Raw genomic sequence first — 22,788 nt, 5'->3', positions numbered from 1 at the left:
TAACCAGCCAAGTAGAAAAGTTACACAAGTCAGAAATAGAGATCAAATTAATCCCTTACCTTTGATGATCTTCATATGTTTGCACTCAGAAGACATTCATTTATTCAATAAATGTTCCTTTTGTTCAATAGTCTCTTTATATCCGAAAACCTCCATTTTGTTCTCGCATTTTCTTCAGTAACCCACAGGCTCAAATGCAGTCACAACAGGCAGACAACATCCAAATTGTATCCGTAAAGTTCATAGAAACATGTGAAACGATGTTTATATTCAATCCTCAGGTTGTTTTTAGCCCAAATGATCTATAATATTTAAACCGGACAATAACGTCATCAATATAAAAGGTAAACAAGAAAGGCACTCTCTCGGTCACGCACATGAAAAAGCTCTGCGACATGGCAGGGTCCACTCAGACTGCCCTTACTCCCTCATTTTTCAGAATACAAGCCTGAAACAATTTCTAAAGACTGTTGACATCTAGTGGAAGGCATAGGAACTGCAATATGAGTCCTAAGACCATGAATACTGTAATGGCATTGAATAGAAAACCACTCACAAAAAAAACCACATTGTGGGCCTGTTACAATACATAAATCATGACGGATTTGACAAATATCCACTTTGTTAGATGAGATTGTTGAATGTGGGCCAATCTGGCAGGCGTTCCATTGACTCCATCTAAACTGGTATCTCTGCATTGCGTAAGCATACATGGCAAGCAAGGGAAAAGACAGGGTATTGTTTCTCTCTCCTATATACAGTAGGCCTTTAACTTCAGGGGTTGGTGTCCGATCAGGCTGAGGATGTATACGTTGATGATGAATAAAAAACAAACAAATCAAATCTACTTATATTTCCACTCCTCCGCCTAAAGTTTAAACTAAGTAAACGATAATGTGCACTGAGATCAACGCTGAACTCCCAAAATGTTGTATAGGCTCAATTTTGGAAACGTTCATATTGTGGGGGGCTGAGGCACACAGTTACGGCAACAAAGCGGCCATTTTCCTGACCCAGTTTCCTGGTGGCGTTCTGGGGTGTTCCCTGAGCTGTAGATGAAAAGGCACGAAGACAATGAGGCCCTCCACATCTAAATAACACAACCAGCTTCACAATGACAGGAAAAAAGTCCTACACCGAACTAACGGGTGTCATTCACACACAATTCACACTGGAGAAATGGACACACGCAAGCAGTCAGCACACACACACAGACACACACAAAGCGTAACCAGGATGTTTCCTCCCTTTGTCATCACGTGGGGATCCATGACAACATGAAGACAATGATTTCAACGATCTCATCTGCACAAAGCAACCACCTGGACACAAACACACAACCACAGAGTGCGTAGGCCTACATCTCAGCAGCCAAAAGCAGCATCCTCTCCTCTTCATCAATTTTATTGGCAGAGAACTGATAACTGGGGTTTGATACATATAAAGCAGGCCCAAAGCTACGGTCAAGGTTAGAAGCTATAGGCCAGGGACTGAAGCTATGGCAGCTTTGACAGTCAGGCAGAGCAAAGTGTTAAGTGGGCCTCTGTATACACACAAGCAGCCTAATCTCCAGCCTGATCTGCCAGTGGGGTTGGTCACCCGTGTCACATTCCCCAGTCACACACACACACAAAGAGGATGTCATAAGCTGCAAGGGACTCTCTCTAGTCTCTGTTCCTCAGTTTCTTTCCCAATCTGTATTATTGTACCCCTATCATTCCCTATGTTCCTCTGCTTCATCCTATATTCTCTCTCCCTCCACCTCCATATCCATTTTCATGGTTCTTCAGTGTGAGGTTTACTCTGCATTCGGGTGGGGCAGTTTTAACATCTCGAAGCACAAGGCTAGCTAACAGAGATCATGCTTCCCAGTCATCTCTTTCCCAAGCAGGTACCACTGAATACACAGCCAGGTCATTCAGCATACCGTCCCGTCCTTCACGGACCATATCAAAAACTACTCTTCCCAGTGCTAGAGGCGTCACTACAGACACCTTAGCTCTGCGTGAAGCCATAAAGCACGAGAGGCAGTGCTATAGCCTGATTATAGACACAGCTAAGGAGTGCTGTTAGGTTGTTAGGGAGGAGGTGGAAGTAGCATGGCTGATATGACAGCTCCTTACCGATTCGTCCAGGGCGAAGCGCAGGCAGCCATGTTCGTACAGCACAAAGAACCGCCGCTGCCATTTCTGTTGGGAGAAAGAGGAACATCGTTAACACTTAATCTGATGATCTCCTTATAAACTATTAAGAAACGGCCTATAAACTAATATTGTATACAATTTCTGCAGGGAAAGAGGAGCATTGCTATTGGTCTGAAACCAAACAAACACTTAAGCTCCATTATGAACTGGGACTAATAGGGTGTAGTGAACATATAGCTAAGAGATGCTTAAAGATACAATAACATAAATCCGAGAACCCACCGCTTGTAGTCTGGGTACCAGACATTTTAGCTAACACTCCTTGCCACTACTGTCATTCTTGGTAAATGACATGGAGAACAAGGAGCGAAATGAAATAGCTGAATAGAGACTAGAGGTCGACCGATTATGATTTTTCGCCACCGATTATTGGAGGACCAAAAAAAGCCGATGCCGATTAAATCGGCCACTTTAAAAAATGTTTTACATGTATTTGTAATAATGACAATTACAACAATACTGAATTAACACTTATTTTAACTTAATATAATACATCAAAATCAATTTAGCCTCAAGTAGATAATGAAACATGTTCAATTTGGTTTAAATCATGCAAAAACAAAGTGTTGGAGAAGAACGTAAAAGTGCAACATGTGCTATGTAAGAAAGCTAACGTGTCAGTTCCTTGCTCAGAACATGAGAACATATGAAAGCAGGTGGTTCCTTTGAACATGAGTCTTCAATATTCCCAGGTAAGAAGTTTTAGGTTGTAGTTATAGGACTATTTCCCTGTATACCATTTGTATTTCATTAACCTTTCACTATTGGATGTTCTTATAGGCACTTTAGTATTGCCAGTGTAACAGTATAGCTTCCGTCCCTCTCCTCGCTCCTCCCTGGGCTCGAACCAGCAACACAACGACAACAGCCACCACATCGAAGCAGCGTTACCCATGCAAAGCAAGGGAAACAACCACCCCAAGGCTCAGAGCGAGTGAAGTTTGAAATGTTGTTAGCACGCGCTAACTAGCCGGCCATTTCACTTTGGTTACACCAGCCTCATCTCGGGAGTTGATAGGTTTGAAGTCATAAACAGCGCAATGCTTGACGCACAACGAAGAGCTGCTAGCAAAACGCACAAAAGTGCTGTTTAAATGAATGTTTACGCGCCTGCTTCTGCCTACCACCGCTCAGTCAGATACTTGTATGCTCAGTCAGATTATATACACGCTAGATAATATCTAGTCATATCATCAACCATGTGTAGTTAACTAGTGATTATGATTGATTTTTTTGTTTTTTATAAGATAGGTTTAATGCTAGCTAGCAACTTACCTTGGCTTACTGCATTTGCGTAACAGGCAGTCTCCTTGTGGAGTGCAACGAGAGGCAGGTCGTTATTGCGTTGGACTAGTTAACTGTAATGTTGCAAGATTGGATCCCCCGAGCTGACAAGGTGAAAATCTGTTTTTCTGCCCCTGAACAATGCAGTTAACCCACTGTTCCTAGGCCGTTAGAATGTGTTCTTAACTGACTTGCCTCGTTAAAAAGTTTTTTTTTTAAATTATAAATAAATAAAAATTAAATCGGCGCCCAAAAATAATGATTTCCGATTGTTATGAACACTTGAAATCGGCCATTCCGATTGATCGGTCGACCTCTAATAGAGACGGCAACCAGACTGGGGGCTCCCGAGTGGCGCGGTGGTCTAAAGCACTGCATCTCAGTGCTAGAGGCGTCACTACAGAGACCCTGGTTCGAATCCAGGCTGTATCACAACCGGTCGTGATTGGGAGTCCCATAGGGCAGCGCACAATTGGCCTAGCATCATCCGGGCTTGGCAGGTGTAGGCCGTTATGGTAATTAAGAATTTGTTCTTAACTGACCCACCATATTTATGAATGAGGTCCCAGGTGAAGTTGCCTGGTTTTATTTAACCAACTTCAACTGGGACCTCATTCATAAATAAGCTACGGTGGGTTTATAGTTTACAATTACACTTTCATATTAGTACATCATTTTGCATTATTTGACATAATGATAACTAGCTACCAAGAGGCTAGACCAGTTTTCCCGAAAGTGAACAATGCCGCTATCAATCAAATCAAATGAAAATAAAATTGTATTTGTCACATGCTTAGTAAACAACCGGTGTAGACTTACAGTGAAATGCTTACTTAGGGGCCTTCCCAACAATGCTGAGAGAAAGAACATAGGGAAAATAATAGAAAAGTAATAACACGTAATAATAAATACACAATGAGTAATGTGGCTATATACACTGGGTACCAGTAAAGAGTCAATGTGCAGGGGTATGAGGTAATTGAGGTAGATACAGTTGAAGTCAGAAGTTTACATACACCTTAGCCAAATACATTTAAACTCTGTTTTTCACTATTCCTGACATTTAGGATCACCACTTTATTAAGAATGTGAAAAGTCAGAATAATAGTAGAGCGAATGATTTATTTAAGCTTTTATTTCTTTCATCACATTCCCCGTGGGTCAGAAGTTTACATGCACTCAATTAGTATTTGGTAGCATTGCCTTTAAATTGTTTAACTTGGGTCAAACTTTTCAGGTAGCCTTCCACAAGCTTCCCACAATAAGTTGGGTGAATTTTGGCCCATTCCTCCTGACAGAGCTGGTGTAGCGGAGTCAGGTTGTAGGCCTCCTTGCTCGCACACGCTTTTTCAGTTCTGCCCACAAATTTTCTACAGGATTGAGGTCAGGGCTTTGTGATGGCCACTCCAATACCTTGACTTTGTTGTCCTTAAGCCATTTTGCCACAACTTTGGAAGTATGCTTGGGGTCATTGTCCATTTGGAAGACCCATTTGCGACAAAGCTTTAACTTCCTGACTGATGTCTTGAGATGATGCTTCAATATATCCACATACTTTTCTTTCCTCATGAAGCCATCTATTTTGTGAAGTGCACCAGTCCCTCCTGCAGTAAAGCACCCCCACAACATGATGCTGCCACCTCTGTGATTCAGGGATGGTGTTCTTTGGCTTGCAAGCATCCCCCTTTTTCCTCCAAACATAACAATGGTCATTATGGCCAAACAGTTCTATTTTTGTTTCATCAGACCAGAGGATATTTCTCCAAAAAGTACAATCTTTGTCCCCATGTGCAGTTGCAAACCGTAGTCTGGCTTTTTTTATTGCCAGTTTTGGAGCAGTGGCTTCTTCCATGCTGAGCAGCCTTTCAGGTTATATAAGACTCGTTTTACTGTGGACATAGATACTTTTGTACCCGTTTCCTCCAGCATCTTCACAAGGTCCTTTGATGATGTTCTGGGATTGATTTGCACTTTTCACATCAAAGTACGTTAATCTCTAGGAGACAGAACGCATCTCCTTCATGAGCGGTATGACCCATGGTGTTCATACTTACGTACTATTGTTGTACAGAATGCTCCCAAGGATGAACCAGACTTGTGGAAGTCTACAAAAAAAATTCAGAGGTCTTGGCTGATTTCCTTTGATATTCCCATGATGTCAAGCAAAGAGGCACTGAGTTTGAAGGTAGGCCTTGAAATACATCCACAGGTACACCTCCATCACTCAAATGATGTCAATTAGCTTATAAGCAGCTTATAAAGCCAAGACATCATTTTCTGGAATTTTCCAAGCTGTTTAAAAGGCACAGTCAACTTAGTGCATGTAAACTTCTGACCCACTGGAATTGTGATACAGTGAATTATAAAGTGAAATAATCTGTCTGTAAATAATTGTTGGAAGAATTACTTGTGTCATGCACAAAGTAGATGTCCTAACCGACTTGCCAAAACTATAGTTTGTTAACAAGAAATGTGTGGAGTGGTTGAAAAATGAGTTTTAATGACTCCAACCTAAGTGTATGTAAACTTCCAAATTCAATTGTATGTACATATAACTAGGCATAAAGTGACTAGGCAACAGGATAGATAATAAACAGTAGCAGCAACATATATGAGTTAGTGCAAAAGGGGTCAATGCAGATAACCAAATAGCTAAGCAGACTAACTATTTAAATAACAATTTAGCAGTCTTATGGCTTTGGGGTAGAAGCTGCTTAGGGTCCTGTTGGTTCCAGACAGCAGAGAGAACAGTCAATGACCTGGTTTGCTGGAGTCTGACACATTTTTGGGCCTTCCTCTGACACTGCCTGGTATACAGGCCCTGGATGGCAGGGAGCTCAGCCCCAGTGATGTACGGTGCAGTATGCACTACCCTCTGTAGTGCGTTGCGGTTGAATGCCAAACAGTTGCCATACCAAGCGGTGATGCAGCCAGTCAAGATGCTCTCAATGGTTCAGCTGTAGAACTTCACGACTATGTTGGTGTGTGGAACATGAAAGAACCTTAGTGATGTGGACACAGAGGAGCTTGAAGCTCTGGTTTCGCTCCACTACAGCCCTGTCGATGTGAATGGGGGCGCGCTCGGCCATCCATTTCCTTTTGTCCGCGATCAGCTTCTTTGTCTTGCTGACGTTGAGGGAGAGGTTGTTGTCCTGGCACCACACTGCCAGGTCTCTGACCTCCAATCTACTAAACTTACCTGAACGAAATATACGAAACTGATCATGACTTTATTTTTTCTCATGTCACTGTGATTGGTTAGTCAACATGCAATAAAACCTGTATACTGTCAATGACTGAGATTAATTATTTGCGTTGCTGGCTTCATTAAAAACGTCATCTGATGGATTTTGGATGTCCTTGGTCTCAATTATTTGTTCAAGGGCCTATGCGAGGCCAACTTTACTACAGTATCCTGAAGGCATACTTAAACACCCCAATTTTTTTCTTTTTACGTGAATGATGTCTCAACTTTAAACAATGCAAATTTTGTTTAACTTCTTTCTATTCTGTGGCTGCGTGAAATAGCAACCATGACCTGAATTCAGCGATGACATTTACTTCATCTTTGTGGCTCCCTGATGAAACGGTAACATCCATTACTGTACTTAGTCTTAGCCAACCTTGCACCGTATACCGAATCTTCTGTACTTTTTCCGATACTAGAACTTTAAAACGGTTCGGTACTAGAATTGGATACTTTTGGTACTCCTGTCAAAAAGTGTCAAGAATCAAGCTTGTCTACCAGCGCAGCAGAGCCCTTATTATCGAGTGCAGTGAGAACCTGGCTGTATCATGTTACATCATCATGCGACACGGCATGTAGACATTTTTAAACATGATTATTGTTCGTAAAACAAACGTCTATACATGCTAGAACACTTTACAATGCAAGAAGATCCTGGTAGCGGACAGCTAAAGATAACATCCATTCACAACCCTCGTACTTTGTTTGTGATTATATACAAGCTACAACGCAAAAACAAAATCCTGATTTCAAAGCTGAGTGCCACCAAATACCTTATTAGTTAACTCGGTCGCTCGCTCACGTCTCTCCCAAAGATGATCAGTGAACTCTGTTAGAGACCGAGCACATTTGTATAAAATAAGCTACTTCTATTAAAATGTTGTTGAACAGTACAATAAAATAAATGTAACCTTTATTTAACCAGGCAAGTCAGTTAGAACAAATTCTTATGTACAATGACAGCCTATACCCGGCCAAACCCGGATGACGCTGGGCCAATTGTGCGCCACCCTATGGGACTCCCAATCACGGCCGGTTGTTATGCAGCCTGGATTCAAACCAGGGTGTCTGTAGTGACACCACCTGTTCCATTAAATTGTGCTTTTTGTTAACTGTCCCTTTAACTGCAGACACCTCTGAGCCATAGAGATGTATAGAGATCGCAATGTATCAATCAGTCCTCAATGGCGCTGCCCATGTTAAACACGCTTTTAGGCACTAGAGACCCTTTGTACATCTCTATGCTGAGCACACCTGCAACCAATTTCACTTCTTAAATACCTGAGGTCCTTTGTCGTTTAGTTCAGTGCCAAACAATCTAAGCACTAGTACAAAACCTCTCCAACATGTATCTTTTCATTTGTTATCTGTGAGTCCAATACCCAAACGTAAGTAACCCGCAATATTATTTACATTCTTCAATTGATCTGCAATTAAAGATGCACTGTTGTTTATTAGCGGTAGGTAGGATGTTGATCGAAATATTTGCATATTGAAAGGATCTCATTTGTACCTTCAATTAATATTTTACTGCTTTGGAGAAATTATATTTATAATTTGACTACTGGCTCAGATTGTGAAAAGTAATTGTTTAAGATCATATATGCTGATAAATGTTTTAATTTACTGTCAGCACAAGTCAATGGAAATTAAGTTTGAATTGGAGGAAATAAAACAGAACCTCAAGTCTCTCTCCTTATCCTCTAACCCGGGATCACTGTGTCACCTACCTCACCAGTGCATTCAAAATAGGCAACCTGCCTTATCACATTGCTAGGGCTGACAGTGAGAACTTCTGAAGAGCAACAACCTCTGCATAATCGAAAGTTGCATTGTGAGGTGTTAACCGTCAAAGGTGTAAACCCATGTTCACAGTTAGCCATCGTTATGCAGATGCAGCCCCAGCCCATCTGGCTTAATAGATTCCATGATCCGAACATGAGCGAGTGCTCGGATCCTTCACGCCACTATGTGTACCCGTATGTGCGCTCTAATCATCGTGACGTATAGCACCAGGCAAATTGGCATGAAAAGGACAATACGTATGCAGATCTAGAGCCCATTTCTCTGACCATTCGATTATACACTAGGGCTTGTGTTTCAAGCGCTTCCATTACGCCTCAAAGCTTACTTCCCAAATGGATTTTAAGTGGATTAAAACATCCCGATTGGTCAAAGTTCACCCAGAGGTTCTGCTGCCCGGGAATGGTGTTTGTCTAATGTTTATCATGCGACTACAGTGCTATGGAAGAACAGGGAACAAACATACTAACCCATCCCCCATTCCATGTGAGCGCGTGCACGCCTCATGGTTGCTCTTACCCGGGATCTCTGCATGGGGTTGTCAAAGTCTGTTCCCTCGGGGGCCAAGCACAGCCATCCGCCGTAAATAGGTTTGGCCTGTAAAACAGAGCGATTTAGACAATCATTAAAATTGTTGGGAAGCAGTCAGCAAGGAGAGGGCACATTTTGTGGTCCAGATGTTCCTATAGACCCTCCCAATGAGGCAGTTTTCAAACCACAAAACCAGTTAGCAAGCCTGTTGGCCTAATTAGCATTGTTTGATAGACACCATTGCCTTGCATTCAAATGACTTAAATGAAGATTTGTGGATGAGAACAGCACCTGCTTATAAACCTACATTCACTTCGTGGAAGTTGTTTGAGCCAAAAACCTGCATGTTTCCAATGAAAACACAGAAGTTCAAAAGATGTGGAAATGTATAAACATGGAGCAGAGCTCCCACGGTGAGGGGGTGGCTGTTTAAAATGGCTGCTCTTTGCACTCTAAAACTTGTTTGTCTTGGTCTAACTTTTACTGTTAAACATTACCAAGAAGCAGCTGTCAGGGCTGTTTTCCTACCTTCTTTACCTCAAAATCCAGACTAGTGTCTTACACGTGCGGAAGAGGAGTGTACGATTATTAGACTGTGTGGGTATTGGCCCTGGCTGTCACTAGCTAGCCCGTGTCCCTGCATGTCTGTCAAATCTATGTGCCTCGTTTCCGCTTGCATAGACTTGACTGCCTATAGAGACATTTAATTGGTTACTTTTAACAGATGATGGGGTGACTGAGGAGATATACATGCCATGACCTAGTCCTAAGAAATCTTATAAGTCTACCATTTTGGCAGCAATGATGACTAATTATTTTACTTATTGCTGATTAGCTGATTATCTGCAGCACTGAAGTCTACACCTAGGCTACGATCCAAAATGGATGTTTCCGGTCCTCAGATCTTATATGGGCAATGTTATCAATAAAGTAGCAAATATCACACAGGTCTTGCTATAATGCATAACCGATTTCGCCATTCTTCTCTTACAAAACATCCAAAGAGAGAATGAGGAAGAGAGAAAGAGCTGGACAGGAAAGAATGAGCGAGACACAAGGAGAGGCAGTGTAAGAGAGCAGCTGTGGCCTGTAGCGATGTTGGTGGGCTGAGGAGCCAGGAGACCTGGAGAGGAGGGACACACCCTCGCACCCTTCCTCCCTCCACACACACACACAAGCCTCACTTCCTCTATAGTGGTCCTCCTTTGACCTCACCCTCCCCCCTCAGCTCTCTCCCACAGACCTTCTACCTTCCCCCTCCATTCCAGCCCGCCTCCAACCCCACCGGCAGTGAGGTTAACCCATAGAGATAGGACTCTAGTGCCCAAAAGTCTGTTTTAGCATGGGCAGCGCTATTGGGGACTTTCACAATGTTGAAGTAGAAAACTGGGTGGGACTTCCTATGGGTTAAGGGAGGATCACATCATTCCATCCAGGTCATCAGGAGGGATTAACCAATGAATTACACACCGTGAGAAAACATTCCATAACTTCAGGTGGCAGTAAATCGTCAACCTTGGCTTCATACCTGTTCAAACAACACACTCCAAGTGGCAGTATGCACCGTTTCAGTTTGTTTACCAACTCATAGTAGTAGAAGAAAATTGACAACTTCAAAATGGAGATGCTCATACTCTCTCAGATGCCATAATCGGACAGATCAAATTGCGTCCTCTATCACGCGTTAACCTCTTATTGCCTCCCTAGTACAATCCAGGGAGGCCTGGACGCTCTTCTCTCCTCCACTCATTTAGGAGTCATGCCAAAAGGTCCATTCAAACGTAAGGTAGACCCATCTGAAAGTTCACCTTACTCCTCCTAGCCAAGTAAAACCAATGCAGAGCCTTTGATTGTACACTGAACAAAAATATAAACGCAACATGTAAAGTGTTGGTCCATTGTTACATGAGCTGAAATTAAAGATCCCTGAAATGTTCCATTCACACAAAGCATATCTCTCAAATGTTTTGCACAAATTTGTTGACATCCCTGCTAGTGAGCATTTCTCCTTTGCCAAGATAATCCATCCACCTGACAGGTGTGGCATATCAAGAAACTGATTAAACAGCATGATCATTACACCGGTGCACCTTGTGCTGGGGACAATAAAAGGCCACTTTAAAACGTGCAGTTTTGTCACACAACGCCACAGATGTCTCAAGTTGAGGGAGCGTGCAGTTGGCATGCTCCACCAGAGCAGTTGCCAGATAACTGAATGTTAATTTCTCTACCATAAGCCTCATCAGACACCGTTTTGGAGAATATGGCAGTACGTCAAACTGGCCTCATAACTGCAGACCACGTGTATGGGATCGTGTGGACGAGCGGTTTGCTGATGTCATTGCACACAGAGTACCCCATGGTGGGGGTATGGTATAGGCAGGCAGAAGTTACAGACAACGAGCACAACTGCATTTTATCGATGGCAATTTGAATGCACAGAGATACCATGACGAGATCCTGAGGCCCATTGCTGTGTCATTCCATCTGCCTCCATCACCTGTTTCCAAGATGATAATGCACGGTCCCATATCGCCAGGAGTATAGTTGTCACACCAGATACTGACTGGTTTTCTGATCCATGCCCCTACTTTTTTGTTTTTTTAGGGCATCTCTGACTAACAGATGCATATCTGTATTCCCAGTCATGTGAAATCCATAGGTTAGGGCCTAATGAATTTATTTCAATTAACTGATTTCCTTAAATGAACTGTAACTCAGTAAAATATTTGAAATTGTTGCATGTTTATTTTTGTTCAGTATAGATAGAACTGGAACGTATAGGTCTAAGACGTCATTTTGGACCATGTGGAATTGAGATCTGTGTATGTTAATTTGAGAACTTGGGGCTCCACTGGTGAGAGTAACCTGTGAGAAACTCTGTTCCAGTTTCAATCCCAACCCTGCACTTTCACAAGCTCTTCCTCTCCTCCCTCAAATCTTTCCATACCCCTGCCTCCTCTCTCTCCCTGGGTTTTCACTCTCCTTCCCTCTATACTCCCATCATCACCCCACTATCACTCCCAAACTGTTCTCTCTGTCTGTATTTCCACCATTTCCTTGCCTCCCACTCTCCCTGCCTCCCACCTTCTATCCTGAGTGGGTTCTCTATCTCACCAACGCCTCGGGAACTAGAGCAGCGTAGCTCAGCAATAGCCTTGATCCAGAAAAAAAACCTTTGAAACTATTGTCCTATGGGCTACCACCTACACTCTGTTTTGATCTAGAACAACCTTGCCTGACTCCACCGCTGCTGGAAAAATGCTAGGGGAAACACTGCGCGACCAACTAAATACACCAGCACCAAACATACTCTTCCTCCACATTCATTTCCTTTCAGATAACTTTTCCATGTGGGCTAGGCATATCTCTTTCAATGTTGTATTCATACTGGAGGCGTGCTCGATTGACCAGAGAGTGTGAAAGTTTGAGTTAAACAGAATAACTCACTTTAAATTTAGGGCTCAAATTCAGTTAGACTAATGAGCGCCTCTCTTGGAGCCATGCAGTGTTCAAACCGCATTAAGATGCACCCTGGCTGGGTTAAGTGTATCTATTAACCAGAGGCCGAGCGCATAGAAGTGGAACCACCCTCTGTTTCACTTCTGATTTCCACTTTACTGTTTTCATTTCGTCCACTCAGTGCTAAGGATGCCATTACAGAATATGAGAGCGCAGATAGGCTACATTCTTCCGTGTTTACATTTTCCTGTCCAAAATGGCAGTCAGTCATGACTAGTTCCTTGGATAGATTTGGGCTAAACTTATTTTTAAGGGGTTGTTTTGTTTATGAGATTAGAACTAGCTAGCTGTAGCGTATTGTTTAAATTCTCAGACTCCCCTGGTATGAGAACTCATTACTAGCCCTATATGGATAGAGCAGCGGATAGAAGCATCTCTGGTTCCACTGGTGACGTCATAAAGGCCCTGGGAGAGAGCAAGGCTGGGTCTCAGGAGGATTAAAGAAGTGATGTAATCACTTTAAGATTCTAGTCCTGACTCAGGTGTCCAGGTCTGAAGGGGTTAACCCCGCAGTAATCATAAGCAGGCTGTCATACACACAAGCAGAGAAATGCAAACACACTTTCTCACTCATACACTACACAAGCAGAGAAACGCACACTCTCACTAATACACAAGCAGAGAAACACATGCACACTTTTTCCAATCACACACATTTTGTGGAGGAGAGGATGCTTGCTGGCGTTGCTGTTCTTAAGCCATGTTCAAGGGCCCATCTGGACCTCATCGCATGCGATCAATTATAGGATACAATAGAAACAAGCTAATGATCTCAGAGATAGAAATCATCTCATTCACTACTTCACTGGCTGAAGGAAACCAGGGGGACTTGTAATACGACTTGAGTACACATACAGTATTTCACCGGATGTGCTACCTGTCCCAGACTTGCTGTTTTCAACTCTCTAGAAACAGCAGGAGTGGTAGAGATACTCTAAATTATCGGCTATGAAAAGCCAACTGACATTTACTCCTGAGGTGCTGACCTGTTGCACCCTCTACAACCACTGTGATTTAATATTATTTGACCCTGCTGGTCATCTATGAACATCTTGGCCATGTACTGTTATAATATCCACCCGGCACAGCCAGAAGAGGACTGGACACCCCTCTATAGCCTGGTTCCACTATAGGTTTCTTCCTAGGTCATTTTTCCTAGCCACCATGCTTCTACACCTGCATTGCTTGCTGTTTGGGGTGTAGGCTGGGTTTCTGTACAGCACTTTGGCTTTAAAATACATTTGATTGATTGTGAGGACTTTGTGTAGACCTACACTTAAGTTGAATTTGGGGGTCACGTTCAGGAGGGCACAATCTTCTTGTTTGCGGCCACAGTTATCAGAGCGTGGCAGCACAGTCCCTTTAAGTCAGCTGGTGACCCTGCCTGCCAGTCATATGGATGTTTCAGGACAATGTCTCCCAAAAAAATTGGACAGGATCCATGATGGGTCAGCTGATTCCTCATTTTGGGAGGATGGTGTTATTTGCCAGTAATAAATGTTATTCCTAACCTGAAGCTGGTCAAACCTCCCTTATCCAAATCTAATGGTCTTTTGTGGCTTTACACCAGGGTCCTATTATTATTACAGACAGCTGATTCCTCATATTGAACCAGTGGTTGATCGTGAGAAACACTGGTTTTCTTCCTAGCAGACCACACCTTAGTTTGTCAGACTGAAGCAGGAGATTATACATACATATACATGCATACACACACCATTAGTTCATCTCTAAAGGAGTCGGTCTTCAACAAATGGTCACTGAATGAGGACACAACCAGAATGACACACGCTGACCTATAAATCAGACACTACCAATTAATAGACTTGAGGATGGCAAAGTAGACAGCATGACATTGTCAGTTTCTAAAGGTTTTAGAATACGAATTGGAAGTTTGACTAGGTAGCTGGCTAAAATATTGCCAAAATTCGACGTTTACACAACTTGACAGTAACAGCAAACTCCAAACGCCCAAATGGTGACATTGTCGCATAGGTGTTTGTAAGATGTGAACTGCAATGTGGCTACATCATCACAATAACAATTATTTACCTGATTCAGATCTTGATCGGTCAAGAGATGCAACTCCCGAGGTTTGAAGCAGTTCTGACATTTACTTTTATTAAAAATGTTCGCCTGGAATTTTCTGCAAGGGTTCTCTTTCGCTGTAGACATTGTATATCGCCTCCGTTCACCGTAAATGCAAATTAGTTCAAAATTGACGATTGGATAATCCGTTCTGCGTTTCTTTCATCCAATTTGGAACAAGGGCCCAGCAATCCAACGCATGATGATCCAAATAACTATATAGGCTAACGTTAGTGGTCTTGAGTTTTACACACACAAAACAAATTCAAGGTTTCTATTGTTTAGTTGTACCCAATTTATATGATCCAATATATGACTGCTAGTCATCAAGATAGCGAGACACCATTCTTGTGCGTTATTCAGTCCATGGCCTGCCCTTAATTCACAAAGCCGAACGAGTAACGTTAGCTAAGCGATTAACAAACTCACTAGCTTGTTTTTGTAAACATTGACGTTATTGTGCAAATTGCAAAAACAGCAACTGCACATTATAACATGCACCCATTTGACGGAAAATCTCAAAAGTGGAGGTAGCTGGCTATCAAGAGCTGGCTAGCTACGATCGTAGCTAGCAGTTGCTCTTTGCAAAGTCTACCACCACTGCTTCTTCGCTGGCTATAGCAGTAAATTAGCTAGCGAGCTGGAAATCCTCTCGCCTAGCTGTTTAGCTTGGGTTAAAACGGTCCAGAATATAAATGTTCAGCGAAATTCTCTCCCCGTTGACACATAGTAAACGGACAAAGCGCCTCTTGCAGAATCATTGAAGCATCAACGACTTTTTCGGTTCTGTTCTGATAACCAGCTCCGGTAGCTGCTCCCCTGGTTTATATTCTTCCTATTTTCAGGCGAAATCTTTCCCAGTGGAGAGGTCGCGAGCTCACAGATTTGTTGGGCATTGTGAACATAGTGACATCACGGTCACGTGATCATACGGTATCATTTCAAAATAAAAGTCCCCCTGTAATTGTTTAACTTTTATTTTCTGATTTTAAAATCACAAATATTGAAGTTTGAAGTGACTTAAATATAAACGTATTGAAAAAACGAACAATGTATTATTGAAATCAATTAATAAAGATCGATTTACTGTCTAATATATCTTTTTTTAACTATAAATTATAATGACGCAAATATACCAGGAAAATAACCTCACACTCAACGTCAACAAAACTAAGGAGATGATTGTGGACTTCAGGAAACAGCAGAGGGAACACCCCCCCATCCACATCGATGGAAAAGTAGTGGAGAGGGTAGCAAGTTTTAAGTTCCTCGGCATACACATCACAGACAAACTGAATTGGTCCACTCACACAGACAGCATCGTGAGGAAGGCGCAGCAGCGCCTCTTCAACCTCAGGAGGCTGAAGAAATTCGGCTTGTCACCAAAAGCACTCACAAACTTCTACAGATCCACAATCGAGAGCATCCTGGCGGGCTGTATCACCGCCTGGTATGGCAACTGCACCGCCCTCAACCGTAAGGCTCTCCAGAGGGTAGTGAGGTCTGCACAACGCATCACCGGGGGCAAACTACCTGCCCTCCAGGACACCTACACCACCCGATGCTACAGGAAGGCTATAAAGATCATCAAGGACATCAACCACCCGAGCCACTGCCTGTTCACCCCGCTGTCATCCAGAAGGCGAGGTCAGTACAGGTGCATCAAAGCTGGGACCGAGAGACTGAAAAACAGCTTCTATCTCAAGGCCATCAGACTGTTAAACAGCCACCACTAACATTGAGTGGCTACTGCCAACACACTGTCAATGACACTGACTCTACTCCAGCCACTTTAATCACGGGAATTGATGGGAAATTATGTAAATATATCACTAGCCACTTTAAACAATGCTACCTTATATAATGTTACTTACCCTACATTATTCATCTCATATGCATACGTTGATACTGTACTCTATATCATCGACTGCATCCTTATGTAATACATGTATCACTAGCTACTTTAACTATGCCACTTGGTTTACATACTTATCTCATATGTATATACTGTACTCGATATCATCTACTGTATCTTGCCTATGCTGCTCTGTACCATCACTCATTCATATATCCTTATGTACATATTCTTTATCCCCTTACACTGTGTATAAGACAGTAGTTTTTTTGGAATTGTTAGTTAGATTACTTGTTCGTTATTACTGCATTGTCGGAACTAGAAGCACAAGCATTTCGCTACACTCGCATTAACATCTGCTAACCATGTGTATGTGACAAATAAAATTTGATTTGATTTTGAACTACTGTCATCTCTTAATATATATATTTTTTTACCTTTATTTTACTAGGCAAGTCAGTTAAGAACAAATTCTTATTTTCAATGACGGCCTAGGGACAGTGGGTTAACTGCCTGTTCAGGGGCAGAATGACAGATTTGTACCTTGTCAGCTCAGGGATTTGAACTTGCAACCTTCCGTTTACTAGTCCAACACTAACCACTAGGCTACCCTGCCGCCCCACGTGATTTAAACATGTTTTGAAGAAAACATTTTCCCTGTTCAAGGCTAACTTTTTTCAGGGCAACAGCATACTCCTCCCATCTGACATTGACTCCTGAGGTGTTGAACTTCGCCACCCCTCCTAGTCTGGGTCCTCTCTAGGTATCTTAGGTTCTTACCTTGTGCTTTTCAATTAAAGCCTCTTACATCACGAAACAGGTATTTGTTCCTGTACTGTTGGAACTATACACGTTTTCAAAGACTGTGCTAATTGGATCTGGTGTCATCCCAGGAAGTTTTGTGTCATTCAATAGTTTTTTTGCGGAAAACCTACTGTCAACTGTTACCAAAACCCTCTTATTATAGCACTATACAGATATTTTCTACTGTACTGTTAATTCTATGGAGGTTGTCTCCAATAAAGAAGGTGATTTGGAATCCTCAAACACCATACAAATAGGATCTGGTGTCATGCCATGAAGATTTGTGTAATTCAATCTTTTTGGATAAAATTCTGTCAACTGCTACAATACATTTTTTTCATTATAGCAATATAAAGGCTTTTGCCAATGTACTGCTAATTCTATAGAAGTTGTCTCAAATATAGGGGGGCGGGGATTTGGAATCCTTAGACACTCTACTAACAGGATCCAGTGTCATACCATTCATATTTACGTCAATAGTGTTTTTTTCTTCAGAAAGCTACAGCCACCACTGACTTAAATTTTTTTTTTACGACAGTCACTATCATATTGTTCCAATAGCCTACTGTCAGTCAATTCAAATCAAATTATATTTGTCACATGCGCCGAATACAACAGGTGTAGACCTTACTGTGAAATGCTTACTTACAAGCTCTTAACCAACAATGCAGTTAAAATAAATAAACAATAACACCTACATTTTTTTTAAATAACAAGAAATAAAAGTAACAAATAAAGAGCAAGAGTAAAATAACAATAGTGAGGCAGGGGGTATATACAGTGCCTTGCGAAAGTATTCGGCCCCCTTGAACTTTGCGACCTTTTGCCACATTTCAGGCTTCAAACATAAAGATATAAAACTGTATTTTTTTGTGAAGAATCAACAACAAGTGGGACACAATCATGAAGTGGAACGACATTTATTGGATATTTCAAACTTTTTTAACAAATCAAAAACTGAAAAATTGGGCGTGCAAAATTATTCAGCCCCTTTACTTTTAGTGCAGCAAAGTCTCTCCAGAAGTTCAGTGAGGATCTCTGAATGATCCAATGTTGACCTAAATGACTAATGATGATAAATACAATCCACCTGTGTGTAATCAAGTCTCCGTATAAATGCACCTGCACTGTGATAGTCTCAGAGGTCCGTTAAAAGTGCAGAGAGCATCATGAAGAACAAGGAACACACCAGGCAGGTCCGAGATACTGTTGTGAAGAAGTTTAAAGCCGGATTTGGATACAAAAAGATTTCCCAAGCTTTCAACATCCCAAGGAGCACTGTGCAAGCGATAATATTGAAATGGAAGGAGTATCAGACCACTGCAAATCTACCAAGACCTGGCCGTCCCTCTAAACTTTCAGCTCATACAAGGAGAAGACTGATCAGAGATGCAGCCAAGAGGCCCATGATCACTCTGGATGAACTGCAGAGATCTACAGCTGAGGTGGGAGACTCTGTCCATAGGACAACAATCAGTCGTATATTGCACAAATCTGGCCTTTATGGAAGAGTGGCAAGAAGAAAGCAATTTCTTAAAGATATCCATAAAAAGTGTTGTTTAAAGTTTGCCACAAGCCACCTGGGAGACACACCAAACATGTGGAAGAAGGTGCTCTGGTCAGATGAAACCAAAATTGAACTTTTGGCAACAATGCAAAACGTTATGTTTGGCGTAAAAGCAACACAGCTCATCACCCTGAACACACCATCCCCACTGTCAAACATGGTGGTGGCAGCATCATGGTTTGGGCCTGCTTTTCTTCAGCAGGGACAGGGAAGATGGTTAAAATTGATGGGAAGATGGATGGAGCCAAATACAGGACCATTCTGGAAGAAAACCTGATGGAGTCTGCAAAAGAACTGAGACTGGGACGGAGATTTGTCTTCCAACAAGACAATGATCCAAAACATAAAGCAAAATCTACAATGGAATGGTTCAAAAATAAACATATCCAGGTGTTAGAATGGCCAAGTCAAAGTCCAGACCTGAATCCAATCAAGAATCTGTGGAAAGAACTGAAAACTGCTGTTCACAAATGCTCTCCATCCAACCTCACTGAGCTCGAGCTGTTTTGCAAGGAGGAATGGGAAAAAAATTCAGTCTCTCGATGTGCAAAACTGATAGAGACATACCCCAAGCGACTTACAGCTGTAATCGCAGCAAAAGGTGGCGCTACAAAGTATTAACTTAAGGGGGCTGAATAATTTTGCACGCCCAATTTTTCAGTTTTTGATTTGTTAAAAAAGTTTGAAATATCCAATAAATGTCGTTCCACTTCATGATTGTGTCCCACTTGTTGTTGATTCTTCACAAAAAAATACAGTTTTATATCTTTATGTTTGAAGCCTGAAATGTGGCAAAAGTTCGCAAAGTTCAAGGGGGCCGAATACTTTCGCAAGGCACTGTACAGGGGGTACCTGTACAGAATCAATGTGCAGGGGCACTGGTTAGTTGAGGTAATATGTACATGTAGGTAGAGTTATTAAAGTGACTGATTAGATAATAACAGAGAGTAGCAGCAGAGTAAAAGAGGGGGGGGGGCATGCAAATAGTCTGTGTAGCCCTTTGATTAGGTGTTCAGGACTCTTATGGCTTGGGGGTAGAAGCTGTTTAGATGCCTCTTGGTCCTAGTCTTCGCACTCCGGTACTGCTTGCCGTGCGGTAGCAGAGAGAACAGTCTATGACTAGGGTGGCTGGAGTCTTTGACAATTTTTAGGGCCTTCCTCTGATACCGCCAGGTACAAAGGACCTGGATGGCAGGAAGCTTGGCCCCAGTGATGTACTAGGTCGTACGCACTACCCTCTGTAGTGCCTTGCGGTCAGAGGCCGAGCAGTTGCCATACCAGGCAGTGATGCAACCGATCAGGATGCTCTCGAGGGTGCAGCTGTAGAACCTTTGAATAATAACCTGTATTATTATAACTTTACATAATACAGCCGAAGTGAGCCGAAGTGAGTAAGACATTTAAACGTGTTAACCCTCGCAAGGCTGCAGGCCCAGACGGCATCCCCAGCCGCGCCCTCAGAGCATGCGCAGACCAGCTGGCCGGTGTGTTTACGGACATATTCAATCAATCCCTATACCAGTCTGCTGTTCCCACATGCTTCAAGAGGGCCACCATTGTTCCTGTTCCCAAGAAAGCTAAGGTAACTGAGCTAAACGACTACCGCCCCGTAGCACTCACATCCGTCATCATGAAGTGCTTTGAGAGACTAGTCAAGGACCATATCACCTCCACCCTACCTGACACCCTTGACCCACTCCAATTTGCTTACCGCCCAAATAGGTCCACAGACGATGCAATCTCAACCACACTGCACACTGCCCTAACCCATCTGGACAAGAGGAATACCTATGTGAGAATGCTGTTCATCGACTACAGCTCGGCATTCAACACCATAGTACCCTCCAAGCTCGTCATCAAGCTCGAGACCCTGGGTCTCGACCCCGCCCTGTGCAACTGGGTACTGGACTTCCTGACGGGCCGCCCCCAGGTGGTGAGGGTAGGCAACAACATCTCCTCCCCGCTGATCCTCAACACTGGGGCCCCACAAGGGTGCGTTCTGAGCCCTCTCCTGTACTCCCTGTTCACCCACGACTGCGTGGCCATGCACGCCTCCAACTCAATCATCAAGTTTGCGGACGACACAACAGTGGTAGGCTTGATTACCAACAACGACGAGACGGCCTACAGGGAGGAGGTGAGGGCCCTCGGAGTGTGGTGTCAGGAAAATAACCTCACACTCAACGTCAACAAAACTAAGGAGATGATTGTGGACTTCAGGAAACAGCAGAGGGAACACCCCCATCCACATCGATGGAACAGTAGTGGAGAGGGTAGCAAGTTTTAAGTTCCTCGGCATACACATCACAGACAAACTGAATTGGTCCACTCACACAGACAGCATCGTGAGGAAGGCGCAGCAGCGCCTCTTCAACCTCAGGAGGCTGAAGAAATTCGGCTTGTCACCAAAAGCACTCACAAACTTCTACAGATGCACAATCGAGAGCATCCTGGCGGGCTGTATCACCGCCTGGTATGGCAACTGCACCGCCCTCAACCGTAAGGCTCTCCAGAGGGTAGTGAGGTCTGCACAACGCATCACCGGGGGCAAACTACCTGCCCTCCAGGACACCTACACCACCCGATGCTACAGGAAGGCCATAAAGATCATCAAGGACATCAACCACCCGAGCCACTGCCTGTTCACCCCGCTGCCATCCAGAAGGCGAGGTCAGTACAGGTGCATCAAAGCTGGGACCGAGAGACTGAAAAACAGCTTCTATCTCAAGGCCATCAGACTGTTAAACAGCCACCACTAACATTGAGTGGCTACTGCCAACACACTGTCAATGACACTGACTCTACTCCAGCCACTTTAATCATGGGAATCGATGGGAAATGATGTAAATATATCACTAGCCACTTTAAACAATGCTACCTTATATAATGTTACTTACCCTACATTGTTCATCTCATATGCATACGTTGATACTGTACTCTATATCATCGACTGCATCCTTATGTAATACATGTATCACTAGCCACTTTAACTATGCCACTTGGTTTACATACTTATCTCATATGTATATACTGTACTCGATATCATCTACTGTATCTTGCCTATGCTGCTCTGTACCATCACTCATTCATATATCCTTATGTACATATTCTTTATCCCCTTACACTGTGTATGACAGTAGTTTTTTTTGGAATTGTTAGTTAGATTACTTGCTCGTTATTACTGCATTGTCGGAACTAGAAGCACAAGCATTTCGCTACACTCGCATTAACATCTGCTAACCATGTGTATGTGACAAATAAAATTTGATTTGATTTGATAATACCCTGTATTATAGCAGATCACTGGTTAATACAGACAATACCCTTCCCTTATTTCAAACCACATTTCTGACCACAAATCAGGTAATAATTAAACAGATACATCTGCTGTCTGTCCAGTTGATGTAAACTTTCCACACAAATATTAATTTGAAAAAACTAAAGACCTTCACAGTGTAGGTCTGTTGTTTAAACAGTAATCATAATTTATATATTGTTTACGTTTCTATAACAATCAATAACAGTTTATAGCACTGCAACATAACTGTTTATAACAATGTACAGCACATCCACCAACGAACGGATGCGTTTCAAGAGCGTGAACTATTTTGTTTTTGAATCCTCAGACCCCTGACTGGGAACAACATGGGGAACACTGCCATCTAGTGGAACGGGAATTCAAATATTATTCCAGACATTATTTAATGAAGAATATTGAACTTTATATCATTAATTCCTTTTCAACACTAATATTTAACATTGTTTAATACACATTTCGATGCCCCCTTATTATCATGTACTGATTGCATATTTAATTTAATTTACCCACCTTGGCAAAGTTCCTATTTACAAATAACCACCAAAACTCAACAATAAGCCTCAA

General features: G+C 42.6%; 1 protein-coding gene across 4 annotated transcripts in view; it reads right to left on the bottom strand.

The window, feature by feature from the left end:
- The window catches only part of LOC112224374 (myosin phosphatase Rho interacting protein), a 71,379-nt gene extending 55,804 nt beyond the window's left edge, over window positions 1-15,575 (bottom strand). For 3 of the 4 annotated variants that reach the window (XM_024387889.2, XM_024387887.2, XM_024387890.2), the window contains exons 1-3: window positions 14,644-15,575; window positions 9,058-9,135; window positions 2,124-2,189 (exon numbers count right to left, since the gene is read on the bottom strand). In XM_024387889.2, the coding sequence (XP_024243657.1) occupies window positions 2,124-2,189; window positions 9,058-9,135; window positions 14,644-14,766 (267 nt within the window). In that variant the 5' untranslated portion in view covers window positions 14,767-15,575. The remainder of the gene's footprint in view (window positions 1-2,123; window positions 2,190-9,057; window positions 9,136-14,643) is intronic. The other variant, XM_024387891.2, reaches the window with a different exon arrangement.
- Window positions 15,576-22,788: the final 7,213 nt, after the last annotated feature.

The sequence above is a fragment of the Oncorhynchus tshawytscha genome, linkage group LG25 (genome assembly GCF_018296145.1).
Source record: "Oncorhynchus tshawytscha isolate Ot180627B linkage group LG25, Otsh_v2.0, whole genome shotgun sequence".
Lineage (NCBI taxonomy): Eukaryota > Metazoa > Chordata > Actinopteri > Salmoniformes > Salmonidae > Oncorhynchus > Oncorhynchus tshawytscha.
Note: the sequence above shows the minus strand (reverse complement) of the source record. Positions and strands in the feature narration are given on the sequence as shown.